The 19,992-nt window shown below is 39.3% G+C and overlaps 2 protein-coding genes and 1 non-coding gene across 4 annotated transcripts in view; 2 read left to right on the top strand and 1 right to left on the bottom strand.

Annotated features, from left to right (window-relative positions):
- Gtf2f2 (general transcription factor IIF subunit 2) overlaps positions 1 to 19,992 on the top strand; it is a 121,034-nt gene that overhangs the window by 41,167 nt on the left and 59,875 nt on the right. The window lies entirely within an intron of this gene.
- On the top strand, positions 1,818 to 1,957 carry LOC120097218 (small nucleolar RNA SNORA5). The gene has a single exon (XR_015639178.1). It is a non-coding gene; the product is annotated as a small nucleolar RNA SNORA5 (small nucleolar RNA).
- On the bottom strand, positions 7,884 to 19,302 carry Kctd4 (potassium channel tetramerization domain containing 4). Its single transcript, NM_001109650.2, is given in 2 exon segments — positions 7,884 to 11,710; positions 19,127 to 19,302. A coding segment is annotated over 1 exon segment (780 nt). The 5' UTR covers positions 11,520 to 11,710; positions 19,127 to 19,302; the 3' UTR covers positions 7,884 to 10,739.

The raw sequence follows: 19,992 nt of genomic DNA, 5'->3' as shown, positions 1-19,992 counted from the left end.
CAAATAGTGGCAACTTGAAATTTATTGATGTATTGACAGTAGCTTAGTTTCTTTTCCTATCAGGGTGGCAAAATACTTTTAACAAGAAATCAACTTAAAGGAGGAAGGGTTTATTTTAGGTCATATTTCACTGTACATACTTTGTCATGGTGTGGAAGATAAGACACCAAAAGCTTGAAGCAACTGGTAGCATCGAATCTACAATCAGGAAGTGGAGAGGGATAAATGCATGGTGATGTTCCATTACCTTCTCCATTTGCACAGTACAGGATCCTGGCCAGGGAATGGTACCACCCACAGTGGGCAGTTCTACCCACCTCAATATAATAAAAATAATTTTCTTCAGGTAGAGCCAGAGGCCCAGCTCCCAAATTATCTTAGATTCTGTCAAGTTGACAACACTAACTATCAGACAATAGAGCACAGTAAAAAAATTTTGTTAAGGGGAAAAAAAACCTTTAAATGTGCCTTCTACACATACATGGCCATTATTTTTTGCAGTGCTCTTAAAATCAAATTTTAGGTGGACTGCTTTACCTCTAATTGTATTGCTGATAGTGTTGCAAAAATGGAGTAGGGGTAAGAAACAGCTTTCTACTTTTTAAAGGGAAAGAGAATGTAGGTAGGGAGAGTGTATTGTAGTGGAGAGTGGGCTCTGAAGCTGACTTCAGAGCTCTTGTTACTTGCTGTGCTCTGCAGTGGCTTGCTCCTTGCTAAGCTTTAGTTTCTCTATTTGTAAACTGAAGGTAGAATTAGCAAGCACAATGGAATTTTCTTCTGCTTTAAAAATAAAAAAGGTCTTGTTTTCACCAGACAATGGTAGTACGGTCCTTTAATCCTAGCACTGGAGGCACAGGCAGGTGAATCTTTGAGGTGAAGCCTGGTCTACAGAGCAAGTTCTAGGACATCCAGGGATACACTGAGAAACTTGAAAAACCAACCAAACAAAAAAAAAAATCCTTTTGTTTTCATATTTATTACCTTATATCCTTACGTTATTTCCTACATATGTAGTAGTAACCCATGGTGATGTGGGCTAGAATTTTGGACAGGCAAGAGTCTTATGCTGTGAAGACAATTTTAAATAAGTGTCTATTGTAGATGTTTTAAAAACATGAGTCTAAAAAATGAATTTCTTTGGAATGTATCAAATTGTACCAAAATGTAGTAGTGGTCTACCTTTATTGTAAGCTAAGGTCTCGTGTGTGTCCTTTCGTCAGCCTTTCTTCTCTGTGATTTTATAAGAGACTGATATGAACGAGGCTAAGTCTTGCGTTCTCCAGAATGACAGCATTGTCCAGTCTTCATTGTGATTTGCTGATTTAAGAAAATCAAGGTAGTTAAGAAGCAAAGGAGCCTGGGTACAAAGCCACACCTCACCTCTCATTTGCCTTTGTTTGTGTCTTCCATTTCTTAATTTCTCTAATTTCAAGATGCTTTTTGTTCTAGTGGTCTCTATAGATATTTATCTTTTGGGCAGTTTTAAAATAATAGTAGTTTTATTTTATAGATGATTGTGTATATTTAGGAGTAACTTAAAAAGAGAACTCAGTAATACACTCTTTTGTCAGACAGATACCTGTACTCAGTATGCATATATTTAGTAAGAGGTATTGTAGATGTAATAAAAAACAGAGAGAGAGAGAGAGAGAGAGAGAACGAGAGAACTCAGTAACCTACAGGGCTCACTGTGTCAACTGTTTTATGCCCTAAACACTTTCCAGCCATCACCCCTACCCTCTCCCCCTTTTCACCACCCTGACTCTCTCTCTTTGCCCTCCTCTCCTTTGCCTTCATTTTGAAAAACACCACCTGGCTGCAGTCGAGTCAGATTCAGCCTCCATCCTTTCATGGTGGGAGCTAGCCCAGATGGCTGCTACAGCAAGCTCTGCTGCTCATTGGGGACACTTACAACTAGTAACCTTTATAACTCTCAGAACTCAAGTTACAAACAATTATGAGCAGCCATGTGGGTTTTGAGAATTGAACCTAAATCCTCTACAAGAGCAAGTGCTCTTAGCCACTTAGCCTTCTCTTCACACTCTTAAGGGTGTGTGTGTGTGTGTGTGTGTGTGTGTACTTGTGTGTATGTGTGTGTATGTATACGCGTGTGTGTGCACGCGCTCGTAGCCACTTAGCCTTCTCTTCACACTCTTAAGGGTGTGTGTGTGTGTGTACGTGTGTGTATGTGTGTGTATGTATACGCGTGTGTGTGCACGCGCTCGTGCCCGTGCCCCTGGAGATCAGAAGAGAGCATCAGTCCCTGGAGCTGGAATTACAGGGGAGATTATAAGGATCTGACATGGCACTGGGAGTTGAAGTCTGGTCTACACAAGAGTAGCATGCACTCTTTACTGCCGAACCATCTCTCCAGCCCAGCTATTCATATCTCTGCCTTTTTTTTTTTTTTTTTTTTTTGCCTTCTGTAGTTGGGGCCCCAATAGGAAATGGATTTCTCGCCCTCATATTTCTTGCAGCATACTTATCAAGACAAGCTGAATTCAGTTATGGTTAACTGTGACTTCTTACATTAAATTAAACTAAAGCCTGTCCTGATCTAATGAACAGTAGTCCTGACCTTCCTCCAGTGTTGTCTTGACATTTGCAAACTTCATGTTCTTGGTCAGGTTTCTCACTGAGTTCTTCAGGTCTAGTGAGAAGGCAGCATTACAGAGTGACTAAGAGCTTGGTATGAGCTTGGTACTTGAAGGTTGCTTGTCAGCTATGGAGTGGACAAGTTGTCCATCTCTGTGGGTCTCAGTTCTGTAAAGTATGAGTGCTGGCACTCCCCATCTACTTCCGATTGACAGCATCTCAAGGCATCAGTGACTTAGATACATTCCCCCTCTCTGTTGGAAGTGCTAAGGTGACAAGTCCTGACTACTCTGGCTCTGCGGTCATCAGCTATGCTCTACTGTTGCTAGCTTGTAATTTCTGTTCACAGTTATCTAGCATGAGTGCTGTAACTAACCATCATGTCTGCATCTTGTTAGCAATAGATGCAAAAGGAAGGAGGCAAAGGACCCAGCCAGGCTTTCTGCTCTTTAAGAGCATATTATAAGTTACATATGCCATTGGTAAAAGCACAAGAATCTACCACCAACCCTAGAACACCAGGAAATAATACATTTAACTTGGTGCATCCTCCCACCTTTCCTCCCCCTCCCCCCAACATCAGTTGAGTTCCTAGCAAAGGAAGAGAAGGTTGTTCTGAGAAGTGATGAGCAGTGTCTTCCTTAGGAGCTCAGGACATTGTCATGTTGGTGCTTTGAATACAGTCCTTATGTGGAAAATGGAGAAGGAAATCTTGCAGTAGGATAAAGTTGCAGCATGTTTAAAACACTTAAAAACCCCTCATGCATGGTGGTTGATTCTGTTGGGAGTTTTAATTTTTGACATTAGTATGCACATTTTAGAAGAATATTAAAACATTTGTCAGTTTTCAAGGAAATAAAAAGTTAGCTATAAGTGATTATATTTTGTCTTAACATTTAAAGAAAAGTTGGTATTTATTATCTTGCTTTTATAATCAAGCTATAATGACATGTTGCAAAAGGGTATATGAAAAATTTGACTCGCGTGTAATTACAAGATTGCATCTCATTTGAATTTAAATTATTTTTATTATATTTTAACTTAAAAGGCAAGGTCACAAGCTTTGTAACATTAGTAAGCTAAATATTTTCCTGAAATTGTTTTGTCTGTAAAATAGCTCTTTAACCTCTTTCTTTTTTGCTAATTTAACATGTTGCCCTCTTGCCACCCCCACCCCCCCGCTTGGTTTGGGGAAGAGGGTAAAGGGTAATGCTTAAACATTTGCTGCCGTGTATTTAATGTGCCTTCTCTTAGGGAATCGTATCCCCAGCACCTCCTACTTTTCTGACTTGTTCTGATTAATTCATAGGCTTTTCCCAGAAGAGCGTCCTTTACAATGTAAAAGTACTGTCAGGTACCTCGTACTGTCAGGAAACTTAAAACAACCAGACTTGGCCTTTGTGCAGGAGAGAACAGGGTGGTGATGGTTCTCTTGTTGGAATAGCAATAGTTTCTGAGGGAAGCTTTTTACATCATTGGTACTTCCTACTTGGATTTTGAAATCCTCAAAACACACACACACACACACACACACACACACACACACAGAGAGAGAGAGAGAGAGAGAGAGAGAGAGAGAGAGAGAGAGAGAGAATATCCCAGCATATATTCTCACACACATTAAAGGTAATTGTGCTTAGATTTTTAAAATTACATCCTGTAGTTAAAGCAGCCTTGGAGTGATACCAAATAATTAGTTGGTTTTGGTGGTATCGTGATGATGCTTTCCAGAGTGAATGCTGGGAGTGGCTTTATTTAATACATAGGTAGCCTTTGAGTTCATTAAATATCTCATTGTCCACTGCTGTCTTAGTTACAGTTTTACTGCTGTGAACAGACGCCATGACCAAGGCAAGTCTTATAAGGACAACATTTAATTGGGGCTGGCTTGCATGTTTAGAGGTTCAGTCCATTAACATCCAGGCAAGAGCATGGCGGCATCCAGGCAGTCATGGTGCAGCAGAGCTGAGGGTTTTACATCTTCATCTGAAGGCTGCTAGTGGAAGACTGACTGACTTCCAGGCAGCTAGGGTGAGGGTCTTAAGCCCTCGACCACAGTGACACACCTACTCCAACAAGGCCACACCTCCTAATAATGTCACTCCTTGGGCCAATCATATACAAACCATAACATTATAACAACTGCCAAAGTTGTATATAGTCCAGTTTGCTATTTCAACATTAATTGTTAGTGACATTTTTATTTCTCATATACATACTAATGCTTTTGCTCTTCAAGAGATATGCTGGAATTCCCCCCTCTTTTTTTTCTCCCTTTTCATACTCAGAAAGTGTGTTGTACCAACACTAAGACCATCTTATACTTAGATTCCAGAATTTTCACTGAGACTAAATGGGAAAAGGAAATACAACTGCTGGCCAGAATGATATTTTAATGTGTCTTTGTAGTTTTCAAGCTAACTGAATTTTATATACTAATCTCGGTGTGGTGTTTTCTGGCTGATTTGTAACTAACACACACACACACACACACACACACACACACACGTTGATTGTGGTATTTTTTTGTTTGTTTTGTTGTTTGGTAAGCTGGCCCTACTAACTTAACTATTTTTAAAGCTATTTTACAACATGTTAACTGTAATTAATAACATACTCTTTAAAGTGTTTTCATAATAAAAAGATACGTGAAGTAATACCATAAATAGTTCTGTTATCCCTTCCACAGTGCTCACATGCTTAAAACATCATGTCATGTGCCATATTTTTTTAAAAGATTTATTTTACTTATGAGTACATTATAGCTGTCTTCAGACACACCAGAAGAGGGCATCAGACTCCATTACGGATGGTTGTGAGCCACCATGTGGTTGCTGGGAATCGAACTCAGGACCTCAGGAAGAGCAGTCAGTGCTCTTAACCACCTGAGCCATCTCTCCAGCCCCCCATATTTTTTATCAACTAAAAATAGAAGACTTTTTAAAAATGTTTATGGAAAAATACACAAAATCAAAATGGTTTATCAAAATATAAGATGACAGTATCTTCAGTCATAATTATTAAAATTTTATTAAGTGATATACCTAAGCAAATGTGAAATATTACAAAATTAAGTGATGAAAGACTTAAATTCAAGGAAGTATTGAGATTAAAATAATTTATTCAGCATTTCTTAAGAATTCTTTTAAAAGTTAATGAACATCTGTTACAAGGAAGTAAAATCAATGGGGTGTAATTAAGACTAAATTAATAGGCTAGCTCAGTTTCACACTTTAATGTAGAAGAATTTGTGCTTTATGTCCTGGAAGATATTAATCAAAATCACTTGTATAAAGTTGAGCCTAGCCTCAAAAAGGAATTTCTAAAAATTAAGTAGATCTTTATAGATAACTATTAAGAACTGTTTTGAGATGTGACCAGATGTACTGGGGCCTGTACAGCTGAGAATCCTGCCATGGTATGAGGGAGGAATATCTATTTGCTGTCTAATAGAGCTCCCTTTTTTTGTTTGTTTAACGTCTAATTCAGTGTTTCTCATTGGTAATACCTAAGCTATACACACATACACTTCCCACACACACACACGCCCCACTGCCAATGCTGGAGATCAAACCCAGGAGAGACTTGCTTATGCTAGGCAAGCCTTCTGCCAGTCATCCTCAAACCAAGACGTGGACGTTTTATTTTGGTAGAGGAATTCAGTTACATATAAATAACTTATAATAGCATGCAGGATACAGTTAAGTAACTTGCTTGATAGAATCACTTTAGCCAATTATTTATTTTTGTCAAGGAAAGATGAATGTTATCTCTTCTTCACAAATTATTTCAGGTAAATTTAGATTTCTTCTTTGATATATCTCTGTGCCGAGCAAGTGCTTATTTAACACTTCCCCTTTGTGTTTGTTGACAAAGCAAATGAATTTTAATAGTAGCTTAAACAGAATGTGATTAGGAAGCCAGCTACAGAAGCCGTGTGTGTTAGAGCCGTACACATACATTTACCGAGTTACAGGCTATGTTGGATGGTCTGTGTTACATCTCTGCTCACGAGCAATAATCATGATGACTCAGACACTAATTTTAACCTTAGCCAACATCCTTGCATTGTGAGCTATTTACTCATAACTCATTAAATAGGCTTGGCTTTTAAATTGCTTTATCATCTGTATCGTTCCCACTGATTTTTAAATTGCTAATAAAATGCTAGCTTATTTTCTTATAAATTTTTACATAGAACTAGAAAGTCTGAAGAAAATCGAGTGTTTTTAATAATTAAATGAAGTCTGTTTTATGTTTTTGTCTTAAAATAACTCACTTTATTACATAAGAAAGCATATATTTTTAAAAGATCTGCACTTCGTTCATGTCTTAGTAGGAAGCATAACTTATGTGTGGTCCTGCACTTTGCATGGCTAACACTTGTGACTAGGAGGATGTCCTTGCACTGGGTCAGACTATTAACTCTTCTCCTCAAAGTCTGAAGTAGAAGTGCTTTATATACAACCCCCACTTTAAACCTGCCCAGGAAGAGGTTAAAAGTTTGAAAGGATTAAGTATTGACTTCCCATCCTCTAGTTTGTAGACGTTAATAGAATCTCATTCCAGAACTCAGGAGAATTTTATTTAAGCATGTTTTGCTCATAAGAAAAGTATTTTTTTCACAGTACAGCTAATGCAGGCTCTAAAAGATTAACCTTTTCAGCAAACCTGGTGTGTAAAAAGTGTAGATTCATAAATAGACACATTTGGATATTCTTTAGTCTATGAGATGGATGATTCACTCATGTTCTTTCAGTGACATGACATTAAAAATGTTATTTGCTTAAAAAAAGTTATTTGATATTCCAAAGTTCAATTTTTCACTCAACATTTTTAGAATGCTTGCATTGTGAAAGTGTACATATGTAAGACAGACTGTATCTTGTATTTTGTATTCACATTGAGTTATGAATGTAAATGTCTATTTTGTGCCAAGTTCTAGGTTAGGTACTGGGGATCTGAATGGTTTGGTTCACAGAAGCATTCCGTGCTGCATCTAGAACCACTAAACTGGGCTATGGGCCTTGGCTTCTTGCTAACCGTGAAGTAGGGAGGGATTCTTAGCCCTTCTTTCTCTGTATTCTGGAAGAAGAGCGTGACTGTCATTGGCATTGAGGGTTAATTGAGATATCTAGCTTGAGCTTTGGCTATAGTAAAACACAGGTGGTCACCAAACCAGGAACCCAGCTTTAGGAAGCTCAAGGTAGGAGGGTCATCAGGAGTTTGAGGCCAGCCTTGCCTACAGGTAAGGTTCTACCTCAAAACAAAAACCAGACAACAGGAACTTAATGAATGTTACCTTTTTATTAGTAGTGCTTTATAAGGAGCACTTAAGACTTCAGAGAAACACTGGAGCAGGCTTATTTGTTATCTTCATCTTTAGGCTGGGATAGTCATCTGCTTTTTATTATTTGAGGTCTTATGTTTCATTCACTCTTCATGCTGCACAGGTACAGTTTACAATACAGCAGAAAGCCATAAGGACATTTTAAAATTGGGTACAAGAACCACTGCATGGGCTAGGTCCAAATACAGGAGAATGTATGCTTGGGTCCTGGAAGTATAGTAAATAACCTTTACCACCTTCCTTTAAACAGATAGAGACACTGGTGAGTTCTTTATAACATTTGCTTATGAGAAAGACATTACACAGTCATTGAAACAAAACTGTCACGGAAGCTTTACTCTTGTCCTTTTGTAAGTTATCAAGATATCTTAGTAAGATCCTGGTAAATATTTCTAGAAAGCCATAAATTTAAAACTAGACATTTTCTGTGTACCTGTAGCATAGCATTTAGGCACTAGAATCTGTAAATACAGTTAATTTTGAATTTGCAAAGATATGTTTCTAGAGAGGTATGAGGGGAAACAGTATAGTCATATTTTCCTGTCCACTACTAATTGTTGTAGATTAGTATGGTGCCTTAAAGTTTGAGGACTTAAATCCAGAAGTGAATATTCATTTAAAGAGCTACATAAACATGCGTGGATTCCTTTGGTAGTTCATAACAGCATCAATGACTTCATCATGAAAGCTAACCTCTCTAGTTAAGTCCTGGGAAGCCTTATTGCAGCTCTGAGGCTGGTTTAGCTGTGTCTCTAGTAACACATTGTATCAGTACAGCTTTATTATCTGGGCTGAAACCTTGAGAAAGAAAAAACTTGACAGTGATGTTAAATCACTACCAGTTTTTCTCAGTACACAGTCTGAATGCCAAGGAAAAGTCAGCCCCTAGTCTGGGGAGGTGTATATATGTATAAACAGTTGAGTAGCAGCCACTGGCAAATTGTACTTTTTAAAAACTGTTTCAGTAGTCCCTTTACGTTCTGATCAAGCCGCTCAAAGTTCATTAAGATTTGATACAGAAGGCAAAGCAGTTTTTTCTTAATGTAACATCTGAGGAAATTATGTAGCTGACATTGATTGTTGTTTTAGTATGAATTTTTGAAGGACTTTGTTTGCACAGTACTTTTTAAAGGGTTTCTTTTAGTCTGCATAGGCAGCTTTTATATTACCTTAGAACTTGTAAGTGAAAGTCAGTTATAGTTAATCGTAATTAATATTGAGCTTTATTCTAAATTTTATATGTAATCAAAGTGTTATAATATATGATTAACTATTCAAACTCAGCCAAGATAATCAACAGGTTTTGTTGGTTTACTATAATAAGGTTGGATTGTACTTAGTTTCAGTGATTTCTTCCCTGCGTCCTTTTTTTTTCTTTTGCTTTGTCTTTTTTGAGATAGAGCCTCACCTATTAACCCTAGCTGGCCTCAAAACACTCGTTAATCCTCCTGCCTCAGCTAGAGGGATTCCAATATGAATCACCACTTCCAGCTCATTTATTTTAAATAGACAATTTGTTCTTAGAGACCATTAGGAATGATGTAGGTGAAACCATAGGAATGATGTAGGTGTTCTTTGCAGAGTAAGTAGGCAAGGCGTGCCCCACATTTAGAGTTTAGCTGGGAGAACAGTCCTTAAGCAGTCATTCATAAAGTAAAGTTTAAGATTTCTGTGACTGTTAGCATGAGATAGAAAACATTAGCACGACTCTGAGATTTAGCAGCAGAACAGATAGTTTTAGTATAACACGAGGAATTGAGTAGTCGGTGTTGACTTTGTTGGGTTTTAGTATGAAATTTTGAAAGACTTTTTTTGCATAATAGATTTTTAAAAGATTAGTAAAGTTCTTCTGTAAGAGTGTTCTTGAATAATGTTCATTTAATAGTTTTGAGCTTGAAAAATGAGCATAGAGTGATTGTGAGAGTGGGTCTTCCATTCTTACACCATGTGCTCAGCTGGGACCAAACTGCCCGTGCTGTGCTGTGTGGGAAAGTGCAGCTGCTAATTTTTGTCCCTTGCTGACTAGTAAGGTGCTACTGTAGCCTGGCAGGTGATCGATTGCATGCATGCAGGATATCATGCACAATCATCAAGTGGCACTATTCATTTTTAAAGTGACACGTGTAACTTTTATTGCAATCATTAATACAAGCAAAGAAGCTAGCAGTGCTTTTATTTATTTTTTTATTGTTATCAAGCAGTTTCCTAGAAATTTTCAGCAAAATTATAAATTTAGCCATAATTGTAGTACGAAATACAGGAACTATAATAAAGCTTTTGGTGCCTGCTATTTTAAAAGTCAAATCAGTAGCTCGAATGTGTTTTACAATCCCATTTTGATTCACTGTCACCCCTGCTTTAGGTAGCTCTGTACATTTAATTTGCTCTCCATGTTTATTTTATAAACCAGTTCATTTTCTTCATGGAATTTTGCTCTTAAGTAGAAAAGATTTTGAATCGTATATTGTTAGCATTTGCTATAGTGAATGATAGGTGAAGTACAAAGACATTCTCATTGAAAGACAGCTTAAAGAAAAAAAATAAATAGCAAAAGCATTGTCTTTATTTACAGTGTAGAAGACCACAGCTTCACTGTCGGTGGGAATGTGAAGGCAGAACACCCCAGAGAAGGACATCTTTAGTGATAGATTTACATACCGTTAGCTCACAGTACTTGATTAGCAGCCGGGCTCTGGACTAGCTAGCTGGGCACGTTGTTTGGGATGCCTTTGATTCTGTGGCTTCTGAAGCTTGCTGGCTGCATGCTTGTTGCCTTTGTTCATGAGACAGGTAATTACTTGATAAAATGAAGAGCATCGCTGTGAACAATTGACCCTTTGGAGCAGTCCAGGCTGGTCAGCAGTCTAAACCCACACTTTAAAGCCATCATTATGGCCTCAAACTTAAGAGTTTCCAAGGTGCAGACAAAGGTGTTGTCTTCCTTTAGTACAAGTCGAGTGCCGTTCTCAGACTTGATGAAGTATTTAAACTGAATGATATTTGACGACACAGAGAACTCCTCCGGAAACCCATCCAGCCTGCTTTTGGATACCAGAACAATGCGAGATTTGATTTTTGATATGAAATCAGGAGCATTACAGAAGATTCTCAGTCCTTGTGAACGGTCGTGGTTATCTGTTATTTCTAAGAAAGTGGTCTCTCGGGGTGTCAGCTGTTCTTTTTCCCACCTGGATTTCACCTCCTCCGCCAGCCCCTTGAGCTGGAAGAATTCTGCCTCTTGAGCAAGAAGTTGATTTTCTCGAAATCCTTCGGGAAGTAGAAGTTCTCCATTTCGTAGGAAGTTTAGGACATGCCTGAAGAGGAGCCCATCCCTGTCAATGAAGTAATGGCCATCAGCATCAAATGGACAGAGGATTTTGCCATTTACGATGCCTTCCAGGAAGGTGTCTGGGTACTTGGTCAGTGTCTGCCTTTGAGTAATGTATAGATAACCACCGACGTTGAGGGTCGTCAGTGTGGATGTGCAGTTCTTGCCTTGCTCGGCGTCTTCCAGGCTGTTGTGCCTCCCTTCGTACTCCCTTTCTTTTTCCCTTCTGATTATTTTACGCTCCATTTTCAGGATGCTATTTCAGCTTGTTCTTCTTGGCTTGGAGATTTTTTTTCTTTTAAAAAAGAAACACTACCACACAAGCACGCCTTTATTCCGTCCCAGCCTGGCGATGCAATGAAATGCTGGTAGCACCGCCTGCGCTGGCAGCTGGGTTTTGCAGTAGGTGGCGTGTCAGCTATGCATGCAGGAGCTTTCTGGAGTAAGACGGAAGAGAGAATTTGCATTTAACTGTGTCAGGGAAGGGATTTGTTGCAAAAGGATTTCTGTGTCTGTTTTTGAGTAAATGAGACTTACTCAGAGTAAATTGACTTTCCTTACCAGTTAAACTGCCACTCCAGTTTAATTCCTAGGTAAATGAGAATTTCTGTCCGTTTCTAAAGGTCTAAGTCATTGCTTAGTCTAAGTCAGTAGACTAATACTGAGTTACACTGTCATTTTTTAGAAATAGTATATGTTGTACTGGTTTATTTAAAAATAAGTCATAATAGGGAACCTAAGGTGAAAGAAACTAGCATATAGAATTTTTTCCTATAAAAATACAGTGTTTGCAATGTTTTAGACCCAGACAAAAGTATCTAGACGTTCTGTTGTGACATTGAATTTGAATTTAGTGTTTTGTATTTGGACCTCTTTGTTAAATAAGAAATTTGCAGAGCTTCTTTTCACAAAAGGTTGTTTATTTACGTATTTTTTACCTCAAGGTTAAAAAAAGTCATGCAGGCTGGCTTTGTAGTATTCATTCACATTTTGTTAGTTACGATCTCCTATAGCAAATCCACGAGCTCGTTTTACCCTGCTTAGGTGCTGTGGAGAAAACTGTAGCCATGTGCGTGCAGGGAGAAAGATGATTCTGAATGCCTGCTTGGTTTCGTGGTTACATGTTGTTAGGGTTTGTTATCTCACAGAGAGTGATGGAGTCGTGTGAGTGGAGGGCTTCCCTGCCTCTTTGTCCTTAAAATCGCCCTCCAAAGCATTTTAGGATTCTGAGCTTAGGCTTCTAGAATCAAAGCCCCGGAGATAAGAAATCTGGGTGTGCTTCTAGTACATATTACTTGAACAGCCTGTCTATTAAATTACCCCGAGGAACTCTGTTGTAAGAGTTTGGCTTTTATATGAAAGTCACTTACATTTCTGTTCATTAAATATCTTTTAAACTATATATTTTTATAGCAGATAATGAATTTAACATTTAAAATTTGAAATTGGACTAGAAATCTAAGGCCTAATCATTGTTTGCTTATGATCATGAGATTCAGCTTCTTTACCAAAGAGGGAATTCCGTCTGAGAGAGCTTTTCATGTTTACCTGGGTTTTACACTTGCCTTGGTAGAGCCATAAACTAATGCCTCCTTCTCAGCCCTGTAGCATTGAAGAAGAGTGTGCTCTTACATTCTGACAGAGGGTATGTGTGTGTGTGTGTGTGTGTGTGTGTGTGTGTGTGTGTGTGTGTGTGTGTGTGTGTGTGTGTTAAAATGAAGTTTTACTATGGGTGTGACTTTTTTTTTTTTTTTTGGTTCTTTTTTTTCGGAGCTGGGGACCGAACCCAGGGGCTTGCGCTTCCTAGGCAAGCGCTCTACCACTGAGCTAAATCCCCAACCCCGGGTGTGACTTATTTTAAGAACTGAATAGTTGGGTGGAAGGAAGATACCAGTTTAGAAATCGTGGAGTTTTGTTACTACCACTGACTAACATCAGCAAGAGCATAGATACATTCATAGATACATGCAGTCTGTTCTTTATGAACTAACAGGACACCTGAATCATACAATATGATCATATTTAGGAATAGGTTTTCTGGCATAGCTCAGCTTCCTTGGTCTGTCTGTAGATGCCCTCATGGGACCCTCCTGATGTTGGTGCTAGAGAACAGGCTTCCATTGGGGTGGTGGGCAGGTCAAACAGGCAAGTTTGCTATCTCTTTCTGAAGCCCACTTACAGTTTCTGCTACCAGATTCTCAGCACCACTGATAAACTTGCTGTTTCTTCAGTCTCGCCTGTTGTGTTGTGTTATTTTATTTGTTGATACAGGGTTTCCTTCTAGCCTAGCCTGTCATCAAAATCTTGATAGTCTCTTTTCTTCAGCTTCTTCAGTGCTAGGATTCCAGGTGTGAGACACCATACCTAGCTTATAGGCTTACTGTGATACGGACTGACACTCTTCCACCATGTGCCTCTCACCCTAAGACTCGCAACCTCACTATGGTGTGCTTTGCTTCGGCAAACTCGCCATGCACGATTTGCTTGCCAGCTTTGGCTGCCACTGCTGGTTGTAACTGAAGCCTTCTCATGGTGCCTTACTAAAAGAGATGTGAATCCACAGGACTTCCCTTTTGTGTCTTGTCTGCCGTCTTGCATCTTAAAAAAGGAAACTGGCATCTAGTAGATGCCACTGCATCCCATGTTACTGTGTTTCAGCCATGTGATGGCACTCCTGGATTTACAGGCTTCCTTTGGTTATTGCTGCCTGTGTTGTACACTTGCTAGCTTGGCTTTGTGTGGACTCTTCTGACTTTTTATTTGTGATAGATGCTTGTCGAAGGTAGTCAGATGGTCTATATAATATACTATATAATATAATATATAATAAAGTTTATATAATAAACTATATAATAGTACTTGTGTGACAGTACCAGAGAGAGTCCGTTTGTATGACTGTTTCTCTGCCTCACTACAGGTATAACGTAGAATTAGCAGTCCAGCAAAACTCCATCACAAGAGCCAAAGCCACACATCAAAGGTTGGCTCCTTTGACCGCCCTTGACCACTAGCTTAGAGCATCTCATCTAACTTTGTAGTCAGGAAGGCGTCACTGTGGAAAGCAGAGGCTCTGCTTCCCTTATGACCTTACTCTTACAAGTTGGATCACTCGGTGTGGTAATTCATGCTTACCCTTATCCCCAGCTCTCAGAAGTTGAGGTCAGAAGATTCTGAATTCAAAGCTATCTAGGCTACATAGTAATTCAAAATAAATTTTAAAAAGGAAATAAGAAAACCTCATAGAGGGGTTTAACCTTTTTTTTTTTTTTTTTTTTTTTTTTTTTGGAGCTGGGGACCAACCCAGGGCCTTGCGCTTGCGCTCTACCACTGAGCTAAATCCCCAGCCCGGGGTTTAACCTCTTAAACACCATAATCTGGAACCTTACAAAAAGAGTCCTTCAGCAACTTGTGAATTTAAATCTCATTTCCTATAGTTAAGCCCAATGCCTAACCGACTTCTGGCAATACTTCCCATTATAAGGTAATGCTCATCTACTGTCTGTAGAAGGCAAGGCTAATAATGGAATTCCCATCTTTTCTACCGACTCTTAATGGGAAGTGATTGGCATAGGACATATGCAGGCTCTGCTTATATGTTATACCATGTGAGGAAGCTCCCATCCGATTGACAGATAGAGGAAGGGGCTGAAGCCACCAGACTCAGCAGATCTCTCTTCTGTGAGATCCAAAGCAGCCGTGGTTTCAGGAGCTTTCCTTAACAGAATGTCTTCACATTTGCTTTTATTGCTTTTCCTTTAAAATGGTGAGTTCCATGACTTTAGAGAGAAAGGTGAAAACAACTAGAGCTGTTGATCTGTGCTCGATTGCTACTGCGTCTCCCTCTCTGACCGTGACTCTCATTCTGTTTCCAGTGTATTGATCTGTGCTTTGACTTCACTGCTTTTACAAGTCGAGTTTCTCTTCTTGACGTGTGGCTTGTTTCCTCATGGTCCCCCGCTAAAGCATTGACTGTGAGTGGAATCCATACTGTATTCCCCATGAATGTTTTATGTTGGCCTCTTTGTTTATTAAAAAATAAAATGCCACCGAATAAAAAATTTTTCATGTGAATCTAGTTCTGTTCGCATGTCAAAGTTTAGTTGTGTGAAATACAAAATTTTGAAATACAAAATAGCATTGGCAGTTTCCTCGGGCTAAACTAGTACTGACACAAGTACAGTGTCAGCTAACTGACCACAGCATCACTCAAGCTATGCAGAGAACCAGAATCTTCTGGAACTCACTGGACATGATCTCTGGCCAGAAAAGCAAGTGAACATGTCATTCATGCCTCATGGTTTTCTGGTGCTGCTTCTCCACAGAAGCTGAGGCCTGTGGCTACATTGGCAACTTTTTTTTAGACTTGTAAGAGTACAGGGGACAAGAGTGTTCTATCAAAAGAGCAAATAAAAATGATAGACCAGTGAGAGAAGTTCAGGTAAAGTTCCATCCACAATCTTGCTTTTTTGATCCAAGGGCAGTCTTGACAGCTTTAAATCTTAGTTATTCCTACTTTGTGTGTGCTCTGTGGATGACTCTTTCAGCAGCACTCATGTTTTATAAGTAAAAGTTAAACTTTAAAATTAGTGTTTAATGAAGAGTTTGTTCTAATTTGTATGTATTTATGTGGTGTGTGATGTGTGTGGACATTCAAGCTGTGGCCCACACACATAATAGACCAATAAATAAGTAAATAGGACAGTTGTGGGAATCTGTTCATTAACAGACTAAACTTAGCTCATCAAGCTTGGTGGCAAGCACCTTTACCTGCAGAGCCATCTTGCCAGCCCTTTGTTTTTAGTTGTAGCCACTTGAAACTTATTTTACCTCGATTAGCAAAGCATCTGTCCGCTATCGTGTCAGCTCTAGAATTATAACATTGTACAAACTCATTTTTTGTGGCTCTGTATGGCAAAGTCAAATTTTACTGGTTTGGGGGAGTAGGTAATTATGTTAATAACCATGTCTAAGCTCTGAATGAATGAAGGTATGATTTTGAAAACCTTTATAAAGTTTGTGGGATTAGGGATGGAGAAATCTCACTTTTTTTCACATTTAACATTTCTAAAATTGTGTTGAAGTCATTGGCTTGCCAAAAATTAATGCCAGCATTTTGTTTCCTTAGCAATATATTATATAATGATGACTTTGGAATTGATGTCATTTTTAAGCAACTCTGAGATGCTCCTTTCATATGTCAGGAAAATAAAGACAGAGAATGGGGAATGGGAATGAGAGAGAGATGCTGAAAGAAGGAAAGGTTGCTGCTGAACACTCAGTTAGTAAGAGCTGTGGAAACACCACCACCACCCTGCCACAGGCCGCAGCTGAAGCAGGCTGTTCCGGAGTGAGGAGTCCAGCATGTTCTCAGAGCAGTCCAGCAGGTGCTGAGAGTCAGCCCCCTAAGAACCAGTCTTGAGGAAACTCCGCTCTGAGGAGGGAGCCCAGCTTTTGTTTTTTTGGCGGGGAGCCCTAGTTCTTAAACCCTGGAGCTCAGGGATCTGCCTGGGATTAAAGAAAGGCAGGTGCTACCAAGTCCTGCTTCTAAGAAGCAGTCTAAATTTAAAGGAGGTTGGGTTTTGTTGTTTGTTTTGGTTTCTGATTCCCTGGTTGTTTAAGAAAGAGTTCTTTTTGCTCACAGTCAGACCATTTTTCAGTCTGTAATTGGCTAGCTCTGCTACTTTGGGACAAGGTGAGGTGAAGAGCATGGGGTGGCATGGTGCTTGCCTCATGGTAGCCAAGAATCTGGGTTCTTGAAGGAGGTCCAATCTTCATAGTTGGAAGAACTTTTTTTGTTTTTGTTTTCGTTGTTGTTGTTTTCCCTGTATATCCTTGGCTATCCTGGAGTTCCCTCTGAGATTTGCCTGCTTCTGCCTCGGGCTTCTGCACCACCACTGCCCTTATGGAAGAGCTCTTAATAGTATCTTGAAAATCATAAAGAACTTCACTACTGTTACAGTAAAGAGAACAAGAATTATTTGGGGCTGCCCAGACAGCTCGGCAGACAGAGCACTGGCTGCTCTTCCAGGGGAGCCAGGCTCAATTCCCAGCACCCTCATGGTGGATAATAACTAGCTTTAACTCTAGTACCAGAGAAGCCAGTGCCCTCTTTGGTCTTCTGAGGGCACTGTGGGCATGGGGTGCACATATCTCGATACAGATAAAACATTCATACATTGATAAGTACAATTTTTAAAAAAGAGAGAACAAGATTATTAAAGGTTAGCTAAAGAGAACATGAATCAGACTTAACAATGTGCCGAATTCTATGATTTCAAATATAGCTGCTAAAGCCAGTTAATATCCTTTAATCAGGGCCTAATTCAAACCATAGGTTGAATGTTCATAAAAGTTTAAATCTGAAATTCAAAGTGGGTTTGAAGTTTTGCATTATGGATTTTTGAACTGGGGTGCTTATTTGTAGAGCCTACACAAATATTTCAAATCTGTAAAAATTCAAAATTGGAAACAGTTCTGTCCCCAAGTATTTTGATTACAGATGCTCAGCCTGCCCTATATTGCAGTGACTTTCCTGCCTCCTTTATTACAGCATAGTATTCCTGCATATAAAAACAGCATTTATTTTTCTAAGTCTATTTTGTGTCTAGATTTTATTTGTCTTATTCTGGATGTGTGTGGCAAATGCACACAGATGTGTATTTACACGTACCAGTACATGTGTGTGTGCATGCATGTAAATGAAGACCAGAAGATTGGTGCTGGGTCTTTCTGTCTATTGCCCTACTTTGTTTACTTTGTTTACTTAGCTTACCAATTGGGCTAGGCTAGCTCAATGGCTTGCCCCTGGTTTCTCCTGTCTGTGCCTCCTGAGTGCTGAAATTACAGGCAGGCAACTGTGCCCATATGACTGAGAGAGTGAGGTGGGGGAAGGGAGAGAGACAGAGACAGACAGAGAGAATGAAAATGAGAATGCATGTATACATGCACACAGTCTATGTGCAGACTTAATACTGTGGGTCACACGTGGGTCGTTGTCGTTGTTCACACTGTGGACACCAGGTTAGTTGGCCCATGAGCCTCTGGGATTATTCTGTCAGTACTCACATCTTGCTTAGGATCGTTAGGATTATAGACATATAGGACCTCCTCTAACTTTACTGGGGCTCTGGGTTTAAGCTCAGCTCTTGATGTTCACATGGCAAACATTTTCCCCCACTGGGCCTCCATTTTATATTCTTAAAAGCAAAATTGAGAGTAAAAATTCTGTGTTTAAGGAATTTTGTGTTTACTTAATCATTTGTTGTCTGAAATCAAGTGAAACAATGACTTGTGAATTTGGCTTTGTAGAAGAAATTAAAATAATACAAATATGGTAATTTTACAATATTGGCTCACCAAAAACAAACAAACAGGAACCCTGTTTAGTAACTATTATTTGACAAGACTGTCCAAAATCATCTTTCACACCCTTAACCAAGCATTTTCCTTTCTGCTCCTAGACACAGCCTGTCACCAGCAGGTACTCTTAGGCAGGGTTGAAGCGTCTGTGTGTGTCTGCACCTCCCAGCCTTCTTTCTCCCCATCCATGAAGAAGAAGAGAAGTGTAATGAAGTTAGGTTCTTCTAGATTTTGAGCTTAGTTTTCAATTACAGTTCTAAGTTCTTGTTAAATTGGGTATTTTCAACATACTGAGTTGAATGGTATTATCAGAAAGCGTGTATTATCTCATTCCTTAAGGTCAGGGAAGATCAAAATATCAATTCACAAATTAGTGATGATTAACCTTTCACTTAGGGGATACTGAATCACTTATCCCACCCCAAAAAAACCTTCTAGGAAAATATACTAAGTGAGGAGAAAGGAGATTACTGGGAATATTAGAGATCACTTACCTTTCAGATGCACATGATTAGAAGTGCTTCTTTTCAAAGATGGTAGGTGGAGAGGTAATTTGTGAAAAGTCTAGAAGATCAGGTCAGACTCTCAGTAACTAACCGCCCGGTTGTGTTGTAGCTGGAGTTGAAGTGTCCTTAAAGGTGTCCACATGCAAATGGAACTCAGTAGTCTCATGGAAATGAACTTCTCGGTGCCTTAGACTTCCTAAGTAGCTGATGTCATTGTTCACATGATGGTGCTAACACACACCCTTCCTGCTTACTTACTAATGTAACTTGCTGAAGAGAGCTGACAAACTACTTCTCTTCCTAAAGCAGCATTGGCACTAGGTGCCTACAAATCTGTTTTTAGTGTATGTTTTATTTACTCTTTAATTTTCTCTGTTCCCATTATATTTATTAAGGGTCTTCTGGCTATAAAACAAGAATAAAAATTAGTAAAACAATCTGGCCAAAGAGTTGGGCAGGTTAGAAAAGATCTAAGAGGTTTTTTGTTTGGTTGGTTTGTTTTTTCACAAAGGAGATTAGCTGATGTCTGGACCTAGGGAAGGAAGTGTAAAGCTGGGGTGAAGGGTCAGAAGAATGAGTAGTCACCACCACGTGGTCCTTGTCATTGGGAGTTTGAGTCTTCTGAACTGGAAATTCCAGGTATAAGAGCATGGCTGGTGCTGTCAAAAGCTACTGCCACGGCTGTTTCAGTGACTTTGAGTTCCCTTATCACTAATCCTACCTTCCCTAAATCCTTCCAGTTGTCAGGGTTTCTAGCAATGCTCTTTTTGGTGCCCAGCTGGATATAACTTCTCTCTGTGTTCAATTCAATACTCAGCTTTGTAACACTAGTTTTAACACTTAGTCACATTGTA

The sequence above is a fragment of the Rattus norvegicus genome, chromosome 15, assembly GCF_021556685.1.
Source record: "Rattus norvegicus strain SHRSP/BbbUtx chromosome 15, alternate assembly SHRSP_T2T, whole genome shotgun sequence".
Lineage (NCBI taxonomy): Eukaryota > Metazoa > Chordata > Mammalia > Rodentia > Muridae > Rattus > Rattus norvegicus.
Note: the sequence above shows the minus strand (reverse complement) of the source record. Positions and strands in the feature narration are given on the sequence as shown.